Source organism: Balaenoptera physalus (assembly GCF_965194825.1).
Source record: "Balaenoptera physalus genome assembly, chromosome: 19".
In the NCBI taxonomy this organism is placed as follows: Eukaryota; Metazoa; Chordata; class Mammalia; order Artiodactyla; family Balaenopteridae; genus Balaenoptera; species Balaenoptera physalus.
The window spans coordinates 41,167,353-41,183,312 of record NC_138900.1 but is presented as its reverse complement, the minus strand read 5'-3'; the positions used below and the strand labels follow the sequence as shown (position 1 = coordinate 41,183,312).

The 15,960-nt window shown below is 43.5% G+C and overlaps 1 protein-coding gene across 3 annotated transcripts in view; it reads right to left on the bottom strand.

Annotated features, from left to right (window-relative positions):
• Positions 1 to 15,960, bottom strand: part of CFAP263 (cilia and flagella associated protein 263) — a 35,049-nt gene that overhangs the window by 12,632 nt on the left and 6,457 nt on the right. For all 3 annotated transcript variants that reach the window (XM_082439509.1, XM_082439508.1, XM_082439510.1), the window contains exons 4-7: positions 14,097 to 14,252; positions 13,043 to 13,123; positions 10,532 to 10,687; positions 5,985 to 6,092 (exon numbers count right to left, since the gene is read on the bottom strand). In XM_082439509.1, the coding sequence (XP_082295635.1) occupies positions 5,985 to 6,092; positions 10,532 to 10,687; positions 13,043 to 13,123; positions 14,097 to 14,252 (501 nt within the window). The remainder of the gene's footprint in view (positions 1 to 5,984; positions 6,093 to 10,531; positions 10,688 to 13,042; positions 13,124 to 14,096; positions 14,253 to 15,960) is intronic.

The following is a 15,960-nucleotide window of genomic DNA, read 5'->3' as shown; positions in this document are numbered from 1 at the left end:
GTCGATGGGCATTTAGGTTGCTTCCATGACCTGGCTATTGTAAATAGTGCTGCAATGAACATTGGGGTGCATATGTCTTTTTGAATTATGGTTTTCTCTGGGTATATGCCCAGTAGTGGGATTGCTGGGTCATATGGTAATTCTGTGTTTAGTTCTTTAAGGAACTTCCATACTGTTCTCCATAGTGGCTGTATCAATTTACATTCCCACCAACAGTGCAAGAGGGTTCCCTTTTCTCCACACCCTCTCCAGCATTTGTTGTTTGTAGATTTTCTGATGATGCCAATTCTAACTGGTGTGAGGTGATACCTCACTGTAGTTTTGATTTGCATTTCTCTAATGATTAGTGATGTTGAGCATCCTTTCATGTGTTTGTTGGCAATCTGTATATCTTCTTTGGAGACATGTCTATTTAGGTCTTCTGCCCATTTTTGGATTGGGTTGTTTGATTTTTTGATATTGAGCTGCATGAGCTGCTTGTATGTTTTGGAGATTAATCCTTTGTCAGTTGCTTCATTTGCAAATATTTTCTCCCATTCTGAGGGTTGTCTTTTCATCTTGTTTATGGTTTCTTTTGGTGTACAAAAGCTTTTAAGCTTCATTAGGTCCCATTTGTTTATTTTAATTTTTATTTCCATTACTCTAGGAGGTGGATCAAAAAATATCTTGCTGTGATTTATGTCAAAGAGTGTTCTTCCTATGTTTTCCTCTAAGAGTTTTATAGTGCCCAGTCTTACATTTACGTCTCTAATCCATTTTGAGTTTATTTTTGTGTATGGTGTTAGGGAGTGTTCTAATTTCAATCTTTTACATGGAGCTGGCCAGTTTTCCCAGCACCACTTATTGAAGAGACGGCCTTTTCTCCACTGTATATCCTTGCTTCCTTTGTCATAGATTAGTTGACCATAGGTGCGTGGGTTTATCTCTGGGCTTTCTATCCTGTTCCACTGATCTATGTTTCTGTTTTTGTGCCAGTACCATACTGTCTTGATTACTGTAGCTTTGTAGTATAGTCTGAAGTCAGGGAGTCTGATTCCTCCAGCTCCGTTTTTTTCCCTCAAGACTGCTTTGGCTATTCGGGGTCTTTTGTGTTTCCATACAAATTTTAAGACTTTTTGTTCTAGTTCTGTATAAAATGCCATTGGTAATTTGATAGGGATTGCATTGAATCTGTAGATTGCTTTGGGTAGTACAGTCATTTTCACAATATTGATTCTTCCAATCCAAGAATATGGTATATCTCTCCATCTGTTGGTATCATCTTTAATTTCTTTCATCGGTGCCTTATAGTTTTCTGCATACAGGTCTTTTGTCTCCCTAGGTAGGTTTATTCCTAGGTGTTTTATTCTTTTTGTTGCAATAGTAAATGGGAGTGTTTCCTTAATTTCTCTTTCAGATTTTTCATCATTAGTGTATAGGAATGCAAGAGATTTCTGTGCATTAATTTTGTATCCTGCAACTTTACCAGATTCATTGATTAGCTCTAGTAGTTTTCTGGTGGCATTTTTAGGATTCTCTATGTATAGTATCATGTCATCTGCAAACAGGGAGAGTTTTACTTCTTCTTTTCCAATTTGGATTCCTTTTATTTCCTTTTCTTCTCTGATTGCCGTGGCTAGGACTTCCAAAACTATGTTGAATAATAGTGGGGAGAGTGGACATCCTTGTCTTGTTCCTGATCTTAGAGGAAATGCTTTCAGTTTTTCACCATTGAGAATGATGTTTGCTGTGGGTTTGTCGTATATGGCCTTTATTATGTTGAGGTAGGTTCCCTCTATGCCCACTTTCTGGAGAGTTTTTATCATAAATGGGTGTTGAATTTTGTAAAAAGTTTTTTCTGCATCCATTGAGATGATCATATGGTTTTTCTTCTTCAATCTGTTAATAAGGTGTATCACATTGATTGATTTGCGTATATTGAAGAATCCTTGCATCCCTGGGATAAATCCCACTTGATCATGGTGTATGATCCTTTTAATGTGTAGTTGGAGTCTGTTTGCTAGTATTTTGTTGAGGATTTTTGCATCTATGTTCGTCAGTGATATTGGTCTCTAATTTTCTTTTTCTGTAGTATCTTTGTCTGGTTTTGGTATCAGGGTGATGGTGGCCTCATAGAATGAGTTTGGGAGTGTTCCCTCCTCTGCAGTTTTTTGGAAGAGTTTGAGAAGGATGGGTGTTAGCTCTTCTCTAAATGTTTGATAGAATTCACCTGTGAAGCCATCTGGTCCTGGACTTTTGTTTGCTGGAAGATTTCTAATCACAGTTTCAATTTCATTACTTGTGATTGGTCTGTTCATATTTTCTATTTCTTCCTGGTTCAGTCTTGGAAGGCTATACCTTTCTAAGAATTTGTCCATTTCTTCCAGGTTGTCCATTTTATTGGCATGGAGTTGCTTGTAGTAGTCTCTTAGGATGCTTTGTATTTCTGCGGTGTCTGTTGTAACTTCTCCTTTTTCATTTCTAGTTTTATTGATTTGAGTCCTCTCCCTCTTTTTCTTGATGAGTCTGGCTAATGGCTTATCAATTTTGTTTATCTTCTCAAAGAACCAGCTTTTAGTTTTATTGATCTTTGCTATTGTTTTCTTTGTTTCTATTTCATTTATTTCTGCTCTGATCTTTATGATTTCTTTCCATCTGCTAACTTTGGGTTTTGTTTGTTCTTCTTTCTCTAGTTCCTTTAGGTGTAACGTTAGATTGTTTATTTGAGATTTTTCTTGTTTCTTGAGGTAGGCTTGTATAGCTCTAAACTTCCCTCTTAGAACTGCTTTTGCTGCATCCCATAGTTTTGGATCATTGTGTTTTCATTGTCATTTGTGTCTAGGTATTTTTTGATTTCCTCTTTGATTTCTTCAGTGATCTCTTGGTTATTTAGTAACATATTGTTTAGCCTCCATGTGTTTGTGTTATTCTTTATTTTAAAGTCTATTTTATCTGATATGAGTATTGCTACTCCAGCTTTCTTTTGATTTCCATTCGCAGGGAATATCTTTTTCCATCCCCTCACTTTCAGTCTGTATGTGTTCCTAGGTCTGAAGTGGGTCTCTTGTAGACAGCATATGTATGTGTCTTGTTTTTGTATACATTCAGCAAGCCTGTGTCTTTTGGTTGGAGCATTTAATCCATTCACGTTTAAGGTAATTATCGATATGTATATTCCTATGACCATTTTCTTAATTGTTTTGGGTTTGTTTTTGTAGGTCCTTTTCTTCTCTTGTGTTTCCCACTTAGAGAAGTTCCTTTAGCATTTGTTGTAGAGCTGGTTTGGTGGTGCTGAGTTCTCTTAGCTTTTGCTTGTCTGTAAAGCTTTTGATTTCTCCATCGAATCTGAATGAGATCCTTGCTGGGTAGAGTAATCTTGGTTGTAGGTTCTTCCCTTTCATCACTTTAAGTATATCATGCCACTCCCTTCTGGCTTGTAGAGTTTCTGCTGAGAAATGAGCTCTTAACCTTATGGGAGTTCCCTTGTATGTTATTTATTGTTTTTCCCTTGCTGCTTTCAATAATTTTTCTTTGTCTTTAATTTTTGCCAATTTGATTACTATGTGTCTCGGCGTGTTTCTCCTTGGCTTTATCCTGTATGGGACTCTCTGTGATTCCTGGACTTGGGTGGCTATTTCTTTTCCCATGTTAGGGAATTTTTCGACTATAATCTCTTCAAATATTTTCTTGGGTCCTTTCTCTCTCTCTTCTCCTTTTGGGACCCCTATAATGCAAATGTTGTCATGTTTAATGTTGTCCCAGAGGTCTCTTAGGCTGTCTTCATTTCTTTTCATTCTTTTTTCTTTATTCTGTTCTGCAGCAGTGAATTCCACCATTCTGTCTTCCAGGTCACTTATGCGTTCTTCTGCCTCAGTTATTCTGCTACTGATTCCTTCTAGTTTATTTTTCATTTCAGTTATTGTATTGCTCATCTCTGTTTGTCTGTTCTTTAATTCTTCTAGATCTTTGTTAAACATTTCTTGCATCTTCTCAATCTTTGCCTCCGTTCTTTTTCCAAGGTCCTGGATCAACTTCACTATCATTATTCTGAATTTTTTTTCTGGAAGATTGCCTATCTCCATTTCATTTAGTTGTTTTTCTGGGGTTTTATCTTGTTCTTTCATCTGGTACACAGCCCTCTGCCTTTTCATCTTGTCTATCTTACTGTGAATGTCACACACGTACATTTTTGATGGGAATGTAAAATGGTGCAGCCACTTCGCAAAAGAGTTTGGCAGTTCTGTAAATGTTAAACCTAGAGGTACCATATATATAACCCACAACTCCACTGTTACCTATATGTCCAAGAGAAAAGAAAACATATATTCACACAAAAACTTGTACATGAATGTTCACAGCAGCATTATTCAAAATAGCCAAAAAACGAAAACAATACAAATATCGATCAAACTGATGAATGGATTAAACAAAATGTGGTACATGCAAGGAAACATTATTCAGCCATAAAAAGAAACAAGTACTGATACATGCTACTACATGAATCTTGAAAATATTATTAAAGTTAAAGGGTCACACTGTATGATCCCTTTTATATGAAAGGTTGACAAAAGGCAAATTCACAGAGACAGAAAGCTGATTAGTAGTCACCTATGGCTGGAGGGTGGGAATGAGGTGAAATGGAGGATTTCTAATTGGTCCGGGGTTTCTTTCTGAGGTGATGAAAATGTTCTAAAATAATTATGCTGATTGTTACACAACTCTATGAATATACTATAAACCACTGAAACGTACACTTTAAATTGGTAAATTGTTTGATATATGAATTATATCCCAATAAAGCTGTTTTTTAAAAAGTTAAGAAAATGAAAATATACTAAGTAGTGAATGCTGGGCTTTTAAAAATTGATTTCATGTTTTACTTGTAATCTAATAAATATCAACCCAAACAAAGAAGTACCACAGGAATTCTGCATGGAGAGAGCACACAGACTTTTGCTTCACCTTTGTTAACGGCCACTCTGCAGCGAGACTGACTTTTTTGCAAAGGGTACTGGTTCTCCTTCAAGGATATGATGTGGATGCCATGGCAAAACTGAGTCAGATGTAGTAAACCTGTGGCTTTTGGCCCACTGTAGGCAGATTTGGGGCCACACACGCTGCTGGGGACACTTCAGGCTCATTCAAGGCAATGATAGTAATAACTGAAATAATGGCTTTAAGAGGTTGACAAAGCATCGTCCTATCTGATTACCACAACAAGGGCTGTGACGTCTTTTTCACAGACGTGGAAACAGTTCTGTCTAATTCAAAGGCTTGCTCAAGGCTAGAGACTGGCAACACAAACCTGATGCCAGGCCTTCTGAATGCAAGTCCAGGGCTCATTTTCCATCACCTTGCCCCCAAAGTCTCCTTTGAGTCATATCCTAGGTGCGTGTAACTGGTGGAAGTTCAACTCTATGTGTTCAACAAAATAATGATAGCACTCAATCCCAATGAAGATGTCGGGAGTTCAGATGATACCACAGATTTTCACATGGTGACCACAGGCCCTGGAGTGGGCCTGGGACAGAGGTCACAGGTCTGCCATCTGAGCATCTGCCGTACCGAGTGAGAGCTCCATGTTTAAAGAGCTTTCTCTCCTTTACACAGAAAGTTATATTTTGCCATGTGTTCTTTTTCTCATATCAGTTACATTATTACATGCATCATACATTTTTTTTGCCAGATTGAATACACTACACTTTGAATTTGCTACCTTATGGGTCACTTAAGGAATTCTTGAGAGTCATTTGGACTCTGTAGTTTCTAGATGATTTCATGATTTCTGACACTAGATTCTAACCCGGCAGTAAAATGCAACACCATGGACTGGAGCCTCCAGGGGCCACTTTCTCATCTGATGGCCCAGAGCTATTTTGGTTTTTATGATCTAGGCTTTTCTAGACAAAAATCAAGGTGGCCTAGATCTTGGTGAATGCTGACCCGAGCCCTTGTAAGACAGAAGGAGGAAAACACCAGAAACAGTATGTTTTACCCTCTCCTACCTCCTCTACTTGCAGGGTTTCTTTTTCAACTTTTTCGAGTAACTCTTTTCTCAGCAAGAACTCTTTGTCCAGATTGAGGGACATTTCCATGGCTCGGTGTAGCTTGCTCTGAAATATAACAACACAGCAAGTCTTGAGCAAAGATGATTGCTTAGAACTATAGGAAGGATAGACAGACAAACAGCTCTTTATTAAGCAGGAGAAGAGCAGGATCAACCAGGAACTTGGGCCTGCCCTTCTCGTGACTGCCCAGATTTTCAGAATCCTGGTGTCTAAGTGGCAGGGGAGGAGAGGACCTCGGGAGGCTTGTCCTCACCTGCAAAGTAGCCAGATACACCTGGACCCAAATCCCACCCCACCACTTATTAAGAGAACCTCTCTAAACTAGGGCTAGTTGCCTTGTAGGGTTGTAGAAACGCTTAAGGGAGGCAAACCTGGTAAAGTGTTGAGCACAGTGCCTGATACATGGAGAACCCACGGCAGACGGTCGCCATCACTACCTCACTTGGATGAAGAGCTGGATGCTACTGTGAGCCCACGGTACAGGTGAGGAAGCTGACTTTCAGGGAGGTGAAACAACTTCCCCAGGGTCACAGAGGCAAGGGGGAGCCAGGTTTGATCCCAGGCAGCGTGATTTCACAGCGCATGGACTGCACCACTGTCTCCAAAGCCTATCAGGGCTGGGCCTGCTGGTGCTGGAGAGGTCCTGCAGGAGCTGCTCCACAGCTTCCTGCTGCATCTTTTGCTGCCGCCCCTCAACAGCTCCTCCCTGGCCCCTGCTTCTTAGGTTTGCCCCCTTTGGACCTCCATCTCCTAGTGGTGAAGAGTCAACCTGGAGGAGCTAGGATGTGCTCTGCTTGGCTGAGGAGGAGGGGGCCGAGGGACAGAAGCCAGTGGCTCCAGGGGGCTGGCCAACCAACCCTGAGAACCCACCCAGGCGCTGGTCGGCCAAACAACCTAGGCCCGGCCACCAAGAGGCCGGCTCACAGCCCTGACGGAGGTGCAAGAAGAAATGCCAAACTGCAACTGTGCCAAGCACCAAGAATGCATGGGCACTGGGGGAAGGGATGCTGGAAAAAGAGAGGTGAAGTCAAGTATGTCTAGGTAAGAGGGGTGGGAAGAACATTTCAAGCTAAGGAAAGAGCCTTGGGAGAGAAGGGTCCAAAAGGAGCCGGGGAGAGGAGGGTACTGGGGCAATGCCCGAAGGTATCAAATCTTAGACCTGGCAGAAAAGCCTGGAGCCACCTGCCTGGGGGAACTTAGAGCACCTGGGACCACCTCGCCTCCTCCCCATTCCTCTCCTCTCCAATCCTTTCTTCAAGGCTCATTTCCTGTTCCACATCTTGTATGAAGTTGCTCTTCTGAGGAAAGCAAAAGTGGATAAGAGGCCAGGCTGAGGGGGTCAGCTGTGGGGAAGGGAAGGCAGGACAGGACTTCACTGCACACCAGCCAGTCAGGTGGGAGAAAAGGAGAGCAGAGGGAAAACAGTCATTCACCCGACAACTTAGAGAGACAGTTAGAGACACAGGGCAGGAAAGAACGGAAGCTTGAGGCAGCCCCTGGCTCTGCTGGGGCGGGGCTGTCAAGGAGGTGTAATGAGAGTAATTTGGGATCCTGAGCAGGACGATGGTCATTGAGGCAGCTACTTCGGAGAAGGCATGTTAGCTTTCTGTTGCTGTGTAACAAATTATCACAAATTTTGTGGCTTAAAGTAACACACATTTATTATCTCACAGTTTCTATAGATCAGAAGTTCAAGCACAGTGTGGCTGGATTCTCTGCCCAGGGAGCGACCCACTGTGTTGGCCAAGGCTGGGTCTTATCTGGACCTGGGGTCCTTGCCAAGCTCACAGGTTGTTGGTGGGAAGCATTTCCTTGAAGTTGTAAGACCGAGCTCTCCATTTTCTTTCTGGCTGTCAGCAGGAGGTGGCCCTCAGCTCCTGGAGGCCGCCCTCAGACCCCTTCCATGTGGTCCCTCTATCTTTGAGCCAGCAATGGAGAACTTCTCATCCAGAGAATTCCCTTCATGCTTCAAATCTCTGACTTCCTCATCCAGAGAAAACTCTCTACTTTCAAAGGGCTCATGTGATTAGGTCAGACCCACTGGGATAATATCCTCATCTCAAGGTCAAGGGTGCCCTCTAATCTAACCTAATCATAGAGCAGAATGGAACCTAATAACAGAATCCATCATATCCAGAGCCCTGGGCATTGTGCAGGGTGAATATACAAGGGGGCGGGGCGCCTTGGGGGACATCTTGGAATTCTATCTACCACAAGGCACCACTAGTTTATACACAAATCACTAGTTTACCGTCAGTTAAGAGCGACACCTCAAAGCTGTAGTCACGTGCTTATATTCTATCAGCCTCCATCAGGCAGGGCTTGAAGGCACAGCAGAGAAAAAGGGGCCCCCTTGACTGAGACCCACTCATAAAACTCATAGAAGAGAAGAGATCATGTCTGTCTCCTTCACAGCTGTACCCTCAGCACTTAGCCCTGTGCCTGGCATGTCGTAGGTACTCAGTACATTTGGTAATAGAGGAAAATTATTCTGTATATTTTTAATGAGGTCTCATACTTGGGTGTTTGACATTTATATGTAAGTGATCCCTCCTGCCACCCTTCCATCCCCTAGACATACACCTGAATTTTTAGCAGTTTTTGACAATACATGCAGAGCACCTGCTTTGGCCAGGCACTGTCCTCAGGGCTGGGGACACATCACAGACCAGCCGGAGGTCTGTCCTGGTGGTAAGTCACAAAAACCTGCTTCTGAGAGGTGACGCATCGGCCCATAGTCCCCAGTAGAGTCCCCATTCAAACCCAGGTGAGGCCGGACTCTACAACCCACAGGTGTTGGGCCCCGTTTCCCCCAGGAGGCCTGAGAACTGAGACACGGAAATGTGAGCCTGCTTCTCTCTCAGCCCCTCGCTTGTGTCACCTTAGGACTCCAGAAGGCATCTCCTCCCAGCTCCACCATCTGCTTGCTATTATTCTAAACAGGCCTACAGGCACCCTGGCCCCTGGGATTCTGACCAGAATGGCTCCCATTCTGCCCACCGTGGCCTGTGTTGCCACTGCTTGGGTGTCACAATCAATAGGCACTGTGCATTTAGATGTCCTAAGGAGCTCGAGACCTGGACCTAGCTGTTGCATTTTATAAACCAGTAGCTCCACTGCAAAGCCCTGGCTTTTCCCCACAAGACCAGACTGGCCCTGTGCCACTCAGTTGATTTCTCAGGGTAAGATCAAGGTCCAATGTGATGTAACCACGTACCTCGAGGCTCTCCAGTTGGACACATGAATTTCAGAATGTGAGCACAGCCTTGTCTACACACGTTATGCCAGGGGAAGGCAGTTGGGTGAGGTGGGACACGCACTGGACTAGGAGTCCAAGCTCTGTCACAAACATGTTGCTTGAATCCAGCAATTACTCTGCCTCTTTCAGCCTCAGGTTTTTCATTTGTAAAAGGAAAACGCTGGACAAATATAAACCTAGTCTAAACACATTCCAATTCACATTTTTAAAAGACACTGTGTGGGCCAAATGAAGCTTACCTGTGAGCTACCTAAGCCCGTGGCCGCTCTTGCCACCTAGACACTAGGCCAGGGGTCAGCAACCTTGCTCTGTAAAAGGCCAGATAGTAAATACTTTAGGCTTTGCAGGCCAAGGGGCAAAATTGAGCATATTGTGTAATTACCTACACTAACAAGAGAAAAAACAAATTTCCACAAATGTTTTATTGATAAAATTCAAAATAAAATAATTAAGTATAATATTTTGGAATGCAGGTCTACTATTGAGAAGAATGAAATTTCTCGGGGAGAAATCAATTTTGCTTAATTGGGTTTCAAAGGGAGTGTTCTCTATCAAATCAGTTGCAAATGTTCTTCTGTAAAAACCGTCCTTAGCTCCCAGACCAGTGGGCAGGATACACGGGCCCACAGTTAGCTGACTATTGCATCAGACAGTTGCCAGCAGGGTGACCAGGCAGCCTGGTCTGCCGAGGACAGGCCATGTTCATGCCCACAGTTTCTGCTTAATTATCAATAGTGCCTCTTTCTCTACAAAAAGGGTTCTGTGTGGATGAGGAATTATTTAGTAGTTTTCTGATTTATAGCTAAGATGATTTCCTTTGCAGGGTTTTAAGCAAGGAAGTGTTTATTACACACTAAATTAAACAGGGCCCTAAATGTGGCTGGTTACCAAAACTCACTGTGCATAAAAATCATCTGGGAGTTAAGAAAAAAAAAAAAAAAAGATGCACGGCCCTCACCCCCTAATTCAATTGGTCAGGGTTGGACTAGAGTGTCTGTCTAATCTTTAAAAAAACAAAAGGCTCCTTGGATGGTTCTAATGCGCAGCCAGGATTGTGGGGACATGTGGAGTATTTTAGGAGACATGGCTTCGTCAGGAGAAATCAGAGAGCAACAGGGGAGTGAAGGACGCCTAGGCTCTCAGTGAAACCACAGTGGTGCCCTAGTACCTCTCTGTGGCCGGAAAGGTAGGCACAGGAAGCCCCGGGGACCGGCGCGGACCTTACTTTGTATGCGTTAAGGATCTGCAGGGTGTTTCCGGATACCAGCTTCAGCTGGATCAGTTCTTGATTCCTTGTTTCAATTGTCTCTAAAAACTGAGCATTCTCGATCTTCAGCTGCTGAAAGTCAACATCGTGGAGGGCCTCTCCCACCTCTTCCTTCTACAGCTCAGAGAGAAGAAACGATGTGAGGTTGTGACTTCTGAATGTATGGCTCGTACCTTGCAATTCCTGGCGAGCTTTTGGAAGTCAGTCATCATTCAGTCATTCAACAAACTTGGATTGGGGATCTGCTTGGTGCCAGGCATGGTGTTAGGCACCAGGGATAGAGATCTGAGTAAATATGATACTCCCATACTCAATGACCGTTCACAGACAGGTCATAGTATGGTGTAGTGGGACACACAGGGGCAGAGGGCAAACAGAAGCCCCTCAGCCAGGCCAGAAGAGAATGGAAGGCTGGGTCAGGGGAGGCTTTCCCCAGGAAGTGGTGCCTAAACAGGGCTGTGTAGGAAGAAAGGCCATTTAAAAGTTGTTTTTAACCTGGAAAACCCAGGACAAGCAGCCCATAAACACCCTTTCTTTGAACCCATGACATTTCTGCATGGGGGGTGTATCAGTGCACTGGGTTCGCTCGCCAGCCCTGGTCCCACCTTACCTGCCCCACCAGGTCTGTGCCATCTTACATTTGTGGTACACAAGAGCCAAACTCGGGACTGTTCCCCATCCCCACGTGCTACTCATGCTGTACTACCTCTTAGAAGGCATCTTCTTCCCTTTCCCCCAAAACAACAGAACAATTTCCTTAAGCCCCAACTGACCCACCCTCTAGCTCAAATGTTCCCAACCCACCTTCCACACCAGAGGGTAATCCCTCCCTCCACGCAGCCTCCTGAGGCGGTGGCTCCTGGTCCCTGTAGCTGTTTCCTTTGTATGGCAGTTATGCGTCCATGCCTTTTCTCACCATCACCACTCCCTGCTAGCCTGTGAGCCTGCGAGGGCAGGACCACATCAGTGTCATCTCTGTGTAGCAATGGCTTTTAGGTTAAAGGTCATCCATCTGCTTCCCCTCTCACGCTTCGGGATGCCTGCGCTTGCATGAAGCCCAGAGAACTAGGAACTCAGTATCAGGAGGCAGCTCAGCTGGGGCCACGTTCTTTCTTAAGCTGAACTCAACTCTCCTTGGCTGACACTTTCACCCCAACCCAGCTCCACCCTGGGAGCCCTCCCAAGCAGTATGTTCTCTTCCCCGCAGCAACCAGAGCACTTGGAGACAGCAGCCATGGCTCTTGTGGGCTCCTCCTCCTTGGCCCCGTCAGTTGCAGGTCCTCTGATGTGCTTTCTCTCCTCTTGCTCTCCATTCCCTCTCCTACGTGGACTCTAGTTTACAGATTCTTTCAAGTGTGGCACTCTCCCTGAGACACAGTGCTCCAGGAGTGCAGTGAGACCACCCTTTTTTGGAGGGCACTGTGGAGTGCAGCCTAGGCTGCAGCACCGCCCCCAGCTGAGCGGACTTTATCAGCTTCTCCATGACTAAGCCACCCAGCACCTGTGCAGATATTTGGGGGGATCAAAGTGGAGGACCTTACGTTTGTCCTTAGTCACTTCGTGTGTTAAAGTTGTCCCAGCCTGTTGAGCCTTTGGGATCCCAAGTCAATCAAGCAATAATTCCCAGACATCTTAATTCTCCTGCCCAACTCTGTGTCACTGTCAGTGGCCACCTCTGATGCACATGCCATCAGCGCCCATATAATGAGTTAATAACAAAAATATTGAGCTAAAAGAGGATGGAGCTATGTAACCACATTCTAGAGGCCCTGTGCCATGTCTGCCTTACCGCCTTTTATCAGGAGCCTTTAAGGTCAGCTGTTCAAAGACTTACCAAGGCATACTACTAACTGTGCCACCCAGGCCACATTCCCCAAAAGGGTTAATAAGTATGTCATGAGGGTCTTTTAAATTCAAGCCAACTCCATCTACAGATTTGCCAGCACAGAAACTGTATTAGTTTCTTGTTGCTGCTGTAACAAATGACCACAAATTCAAGGGTTTAAAACAACATAAATGTATTATCTTATAGCTCATGAGGTCAGAAGTCCGAAATGGTTCTTTGGACTAAGATCAAGGTGTTGGCAGGGCTGCATTCCTTCTGGAGCCTCAAGAGGAGAATCTGTTTCCTTGCCCTTTCCAGCTTCTGCAGGTAGCCTGCATCCTTTGTTCATAATCCCTTCCTCTATCTTAAAAGTGCATCACTCTGATCTCTGCTTCCATTACCACATCTTCTCTGACTCTCATTCTCCTGCCTCCCTCTCATCAGGACCCTTGTGATTACATTGGACCCACTCAGATAATGTATGATAATCTCCCCATCTCAAGATCCTTGACTTAATCACACCTGCACGATCTTTATGCCACATAAGGTAACAGACTCCAGGAATTAGGACGTGGACATCTTTGGGAAGACGTTGTTCTACCCACCACAGTAACCTTAAAAAAAAGAAAGACAAAGCCACATACCTGCCTCAATTGTAAAAGCATTTTTTTCCTCTGGACTTTGAGAAAGACATTTTTCAAACATAATTTATCCTTCATATTATCCTAAAAAATAAAAGCAAATTTTAATCCATTGCTCTTCTTCTTCCCTGTTGGTTTGAAAAGTTGGCAGGTCTGGAGCTGCAAAACTAAACCTTGAGCCCTAACATTCAGTCACCTATTTTTAAGTCTTTTATGGCTACTCAAGCTGGTGTTGCTATGGTATTTTACTCATGACCAAGAAGCAGAGGAAACTGGGTCTGCTCCATACAAATTTTCTATTGATTTTAAATTCAAGATAACTTGGGTATATCTTTAGGTATAGGGGCCTTTACTGACAAAATGATTTATGATTCTTTGGTCTATTATTCTCTTGGTAATTTACATAATTTTTATTACATATAACATGTTACAGTTAGTGACTCTACCTATCTCCAGGATCCAAAGTTTGATATGCTACAAAACCTTTGGAAAAGAAGGAGCATTTTATGTCACATTCTTACAATAATGGAACTCAAAGAAATTAAGATTTACTTGTCACATGCCATGTAGTCACCTGACTAGATAGACTCACACCTTTCTCAAGATAACATCAGATCTTGAAACAAACAGCAAAATACAGTAAGTCCCCTACATACGAACGAGTTTCATTCTGAGAGCGAGGTCATAAGTCCAATCTGTTTGTAAGTCCAACAAAGTTAGCCTAGGTACCCAACCAACACAATCAGCTGTATAGTACTGTACTGTAGGTTTATAACGCATGTTCACATCTTTGAAAGTTCGCAACTTGGAGGTTCGTATGTAGGGGACTTACATACGGTCTGAGATACTATGAATATTCATCCTGCCTGATTGATTTTAGACTCGATAAACTTGCATTTTAAGACACACATGCTGTGAGGGACACAAAAAAATCTGCATATGTGGGCAGCATTTACGGTGGACCAAATGGAGTGGGGCTGCCTCACGTGGGCCACTTCTGTGTCATCGTTCTATGAATCTATTTCCCCTTCTAAGCTCTAACCTCCTGCCCACTCACCCTCCGGCGGTTCATGTCCTCAATGTACTTCATCACTTTCTGAGTGGCCAAAATACTCCCTTTCTTCTTGGATATGGTCTTTAGAATATCTTTTTCAAACTCATGTACTTCTCTCTGAACTTCGGTGCACCGAATTTCAGCTTCCTCAACGATAGCCTGGGGGAGCCAGCACAAAGAGAGAACAGTTTACAAAATTTCTCAAGGATATAGCCATCTAAGGAAACCTAGACGTATTGGGTGACCTATTTTTGTCCCAATGCATAACGTTTCTTCTTAGTCTTAGAAAGATATCCTTAAGATACAAATTGGACAATACGAATATTATTATTTAAAAGTGTGCCTCAAAAAAGTTATAGTCTCGATATAAACGGGAAGAACAAACAAAAACAGGGCCTTGGGACTTCCCTGCTGGTGCAGTGGTTGAGAATCCGCCTGCCAATGCAGGGGACACGGGTACGAGCCCTGGCTCAGGAAGATCCCACATGCCGCGGAGCAACTAAGCCCATGTGCCACAACCACTGAGCCTGCGCTCTAGAGCCCGCAAGCCACAACTACTGAAGCCCGCACACCTAGAGCCCATGCTCCGCAACAGGAGAAGTCACCGCAATGAGAAGCCCGCGCACCGCAACGAAGAGTAGCCCCCGCTCGCCGCAACTAGAGAAAGCCCGCGAGCAGCAACGAAGACCCAATGTAGCCAGACATAAATAAATTAAAAAAAAAAAAAAAGAGGTGATGAGGGTGGATTTAAAAAAACAAAAAACAAAAAAAAACAGGGCCTTGAGTATCTCCAGAAATATGTATTTCCATATCTGAAACATTATTTATCCATTAAAAATTATAACATTAATATCATATCATATATATAAAAAATATCTGGAAGGCTATATGCCAAAACATTAATCAGTCATATCTGGAAAGATGGATTAGTGGGGAGGCGAAGAAGCACTCTGTAATTTTAAAAAAGATGCTATAAATGAATCTATGTATTGATATGGAAAGACATTATTAAGTGAAAAGTATAGTTTACAAAATAATATGATACCTTTTTATAAAGAAATTCATACACACATAGAAAATAATATAAACTCTAGGAGAAAAATACAAGAGCCAAATACATGTCTTAGGTGGTAAGACTGTGGATGTTTTCAAATGTTCCCCTTTTAGCTTACCTGTATGTTTAAATTTTGCTACAACAGAGACTGTCTTTAAATAAGAAAACACAAACACACATACGTTATTTTAAAGAACGAAGTGAGTAGCTGCAGAGCAAATCATCCTTGTTCAGGCTTTTTCACTGGGCACCAAGGAGCAAAAGCAGCTTCCTTCTCCGGCCGGCGTGTGGCCCCAGCCTCCTCCCTCCCCATCATCTTCACAGGCCAGAACATGCATCCGCCTTAAATGCTGCTTCCTATGCGTCGCTCTTCTGCTCAGTTATCCTCACTGGGGTCCTGATCTCTAAGACATCAAAGAGAAGCCCCTCTGCTTGGTTTTCAAGGTCTCACAGCCCTACTCGACCTGATTTCCTACCATAGCCCCCAAAGCGCCCTCTTCTCTAATCACACCAGCCTCCTCAAGGTCCTGACTTGCCATGTTCATTCCTACCGCCACTTCCTTGTTCATGTCATTCACCTTACCTAGGGTGCCCTTGTCTTCCTATTCCTTAAACAAATGCCACCATTCTTCAAGGCCACGCCAAGTCCTATGTCCAGCCCCACCTCCTCAACACAGTCTTCTTTGACCACTCTAGCCCACACCGTGATGTTTAATCACACAGTCTAGCATGTCAGGACAAAGCTACCACATCCTGACCTCCTTTAACATGTTAGAATTCAACGATGCATGTTTGGGAAGAGAAAGAAGGAGA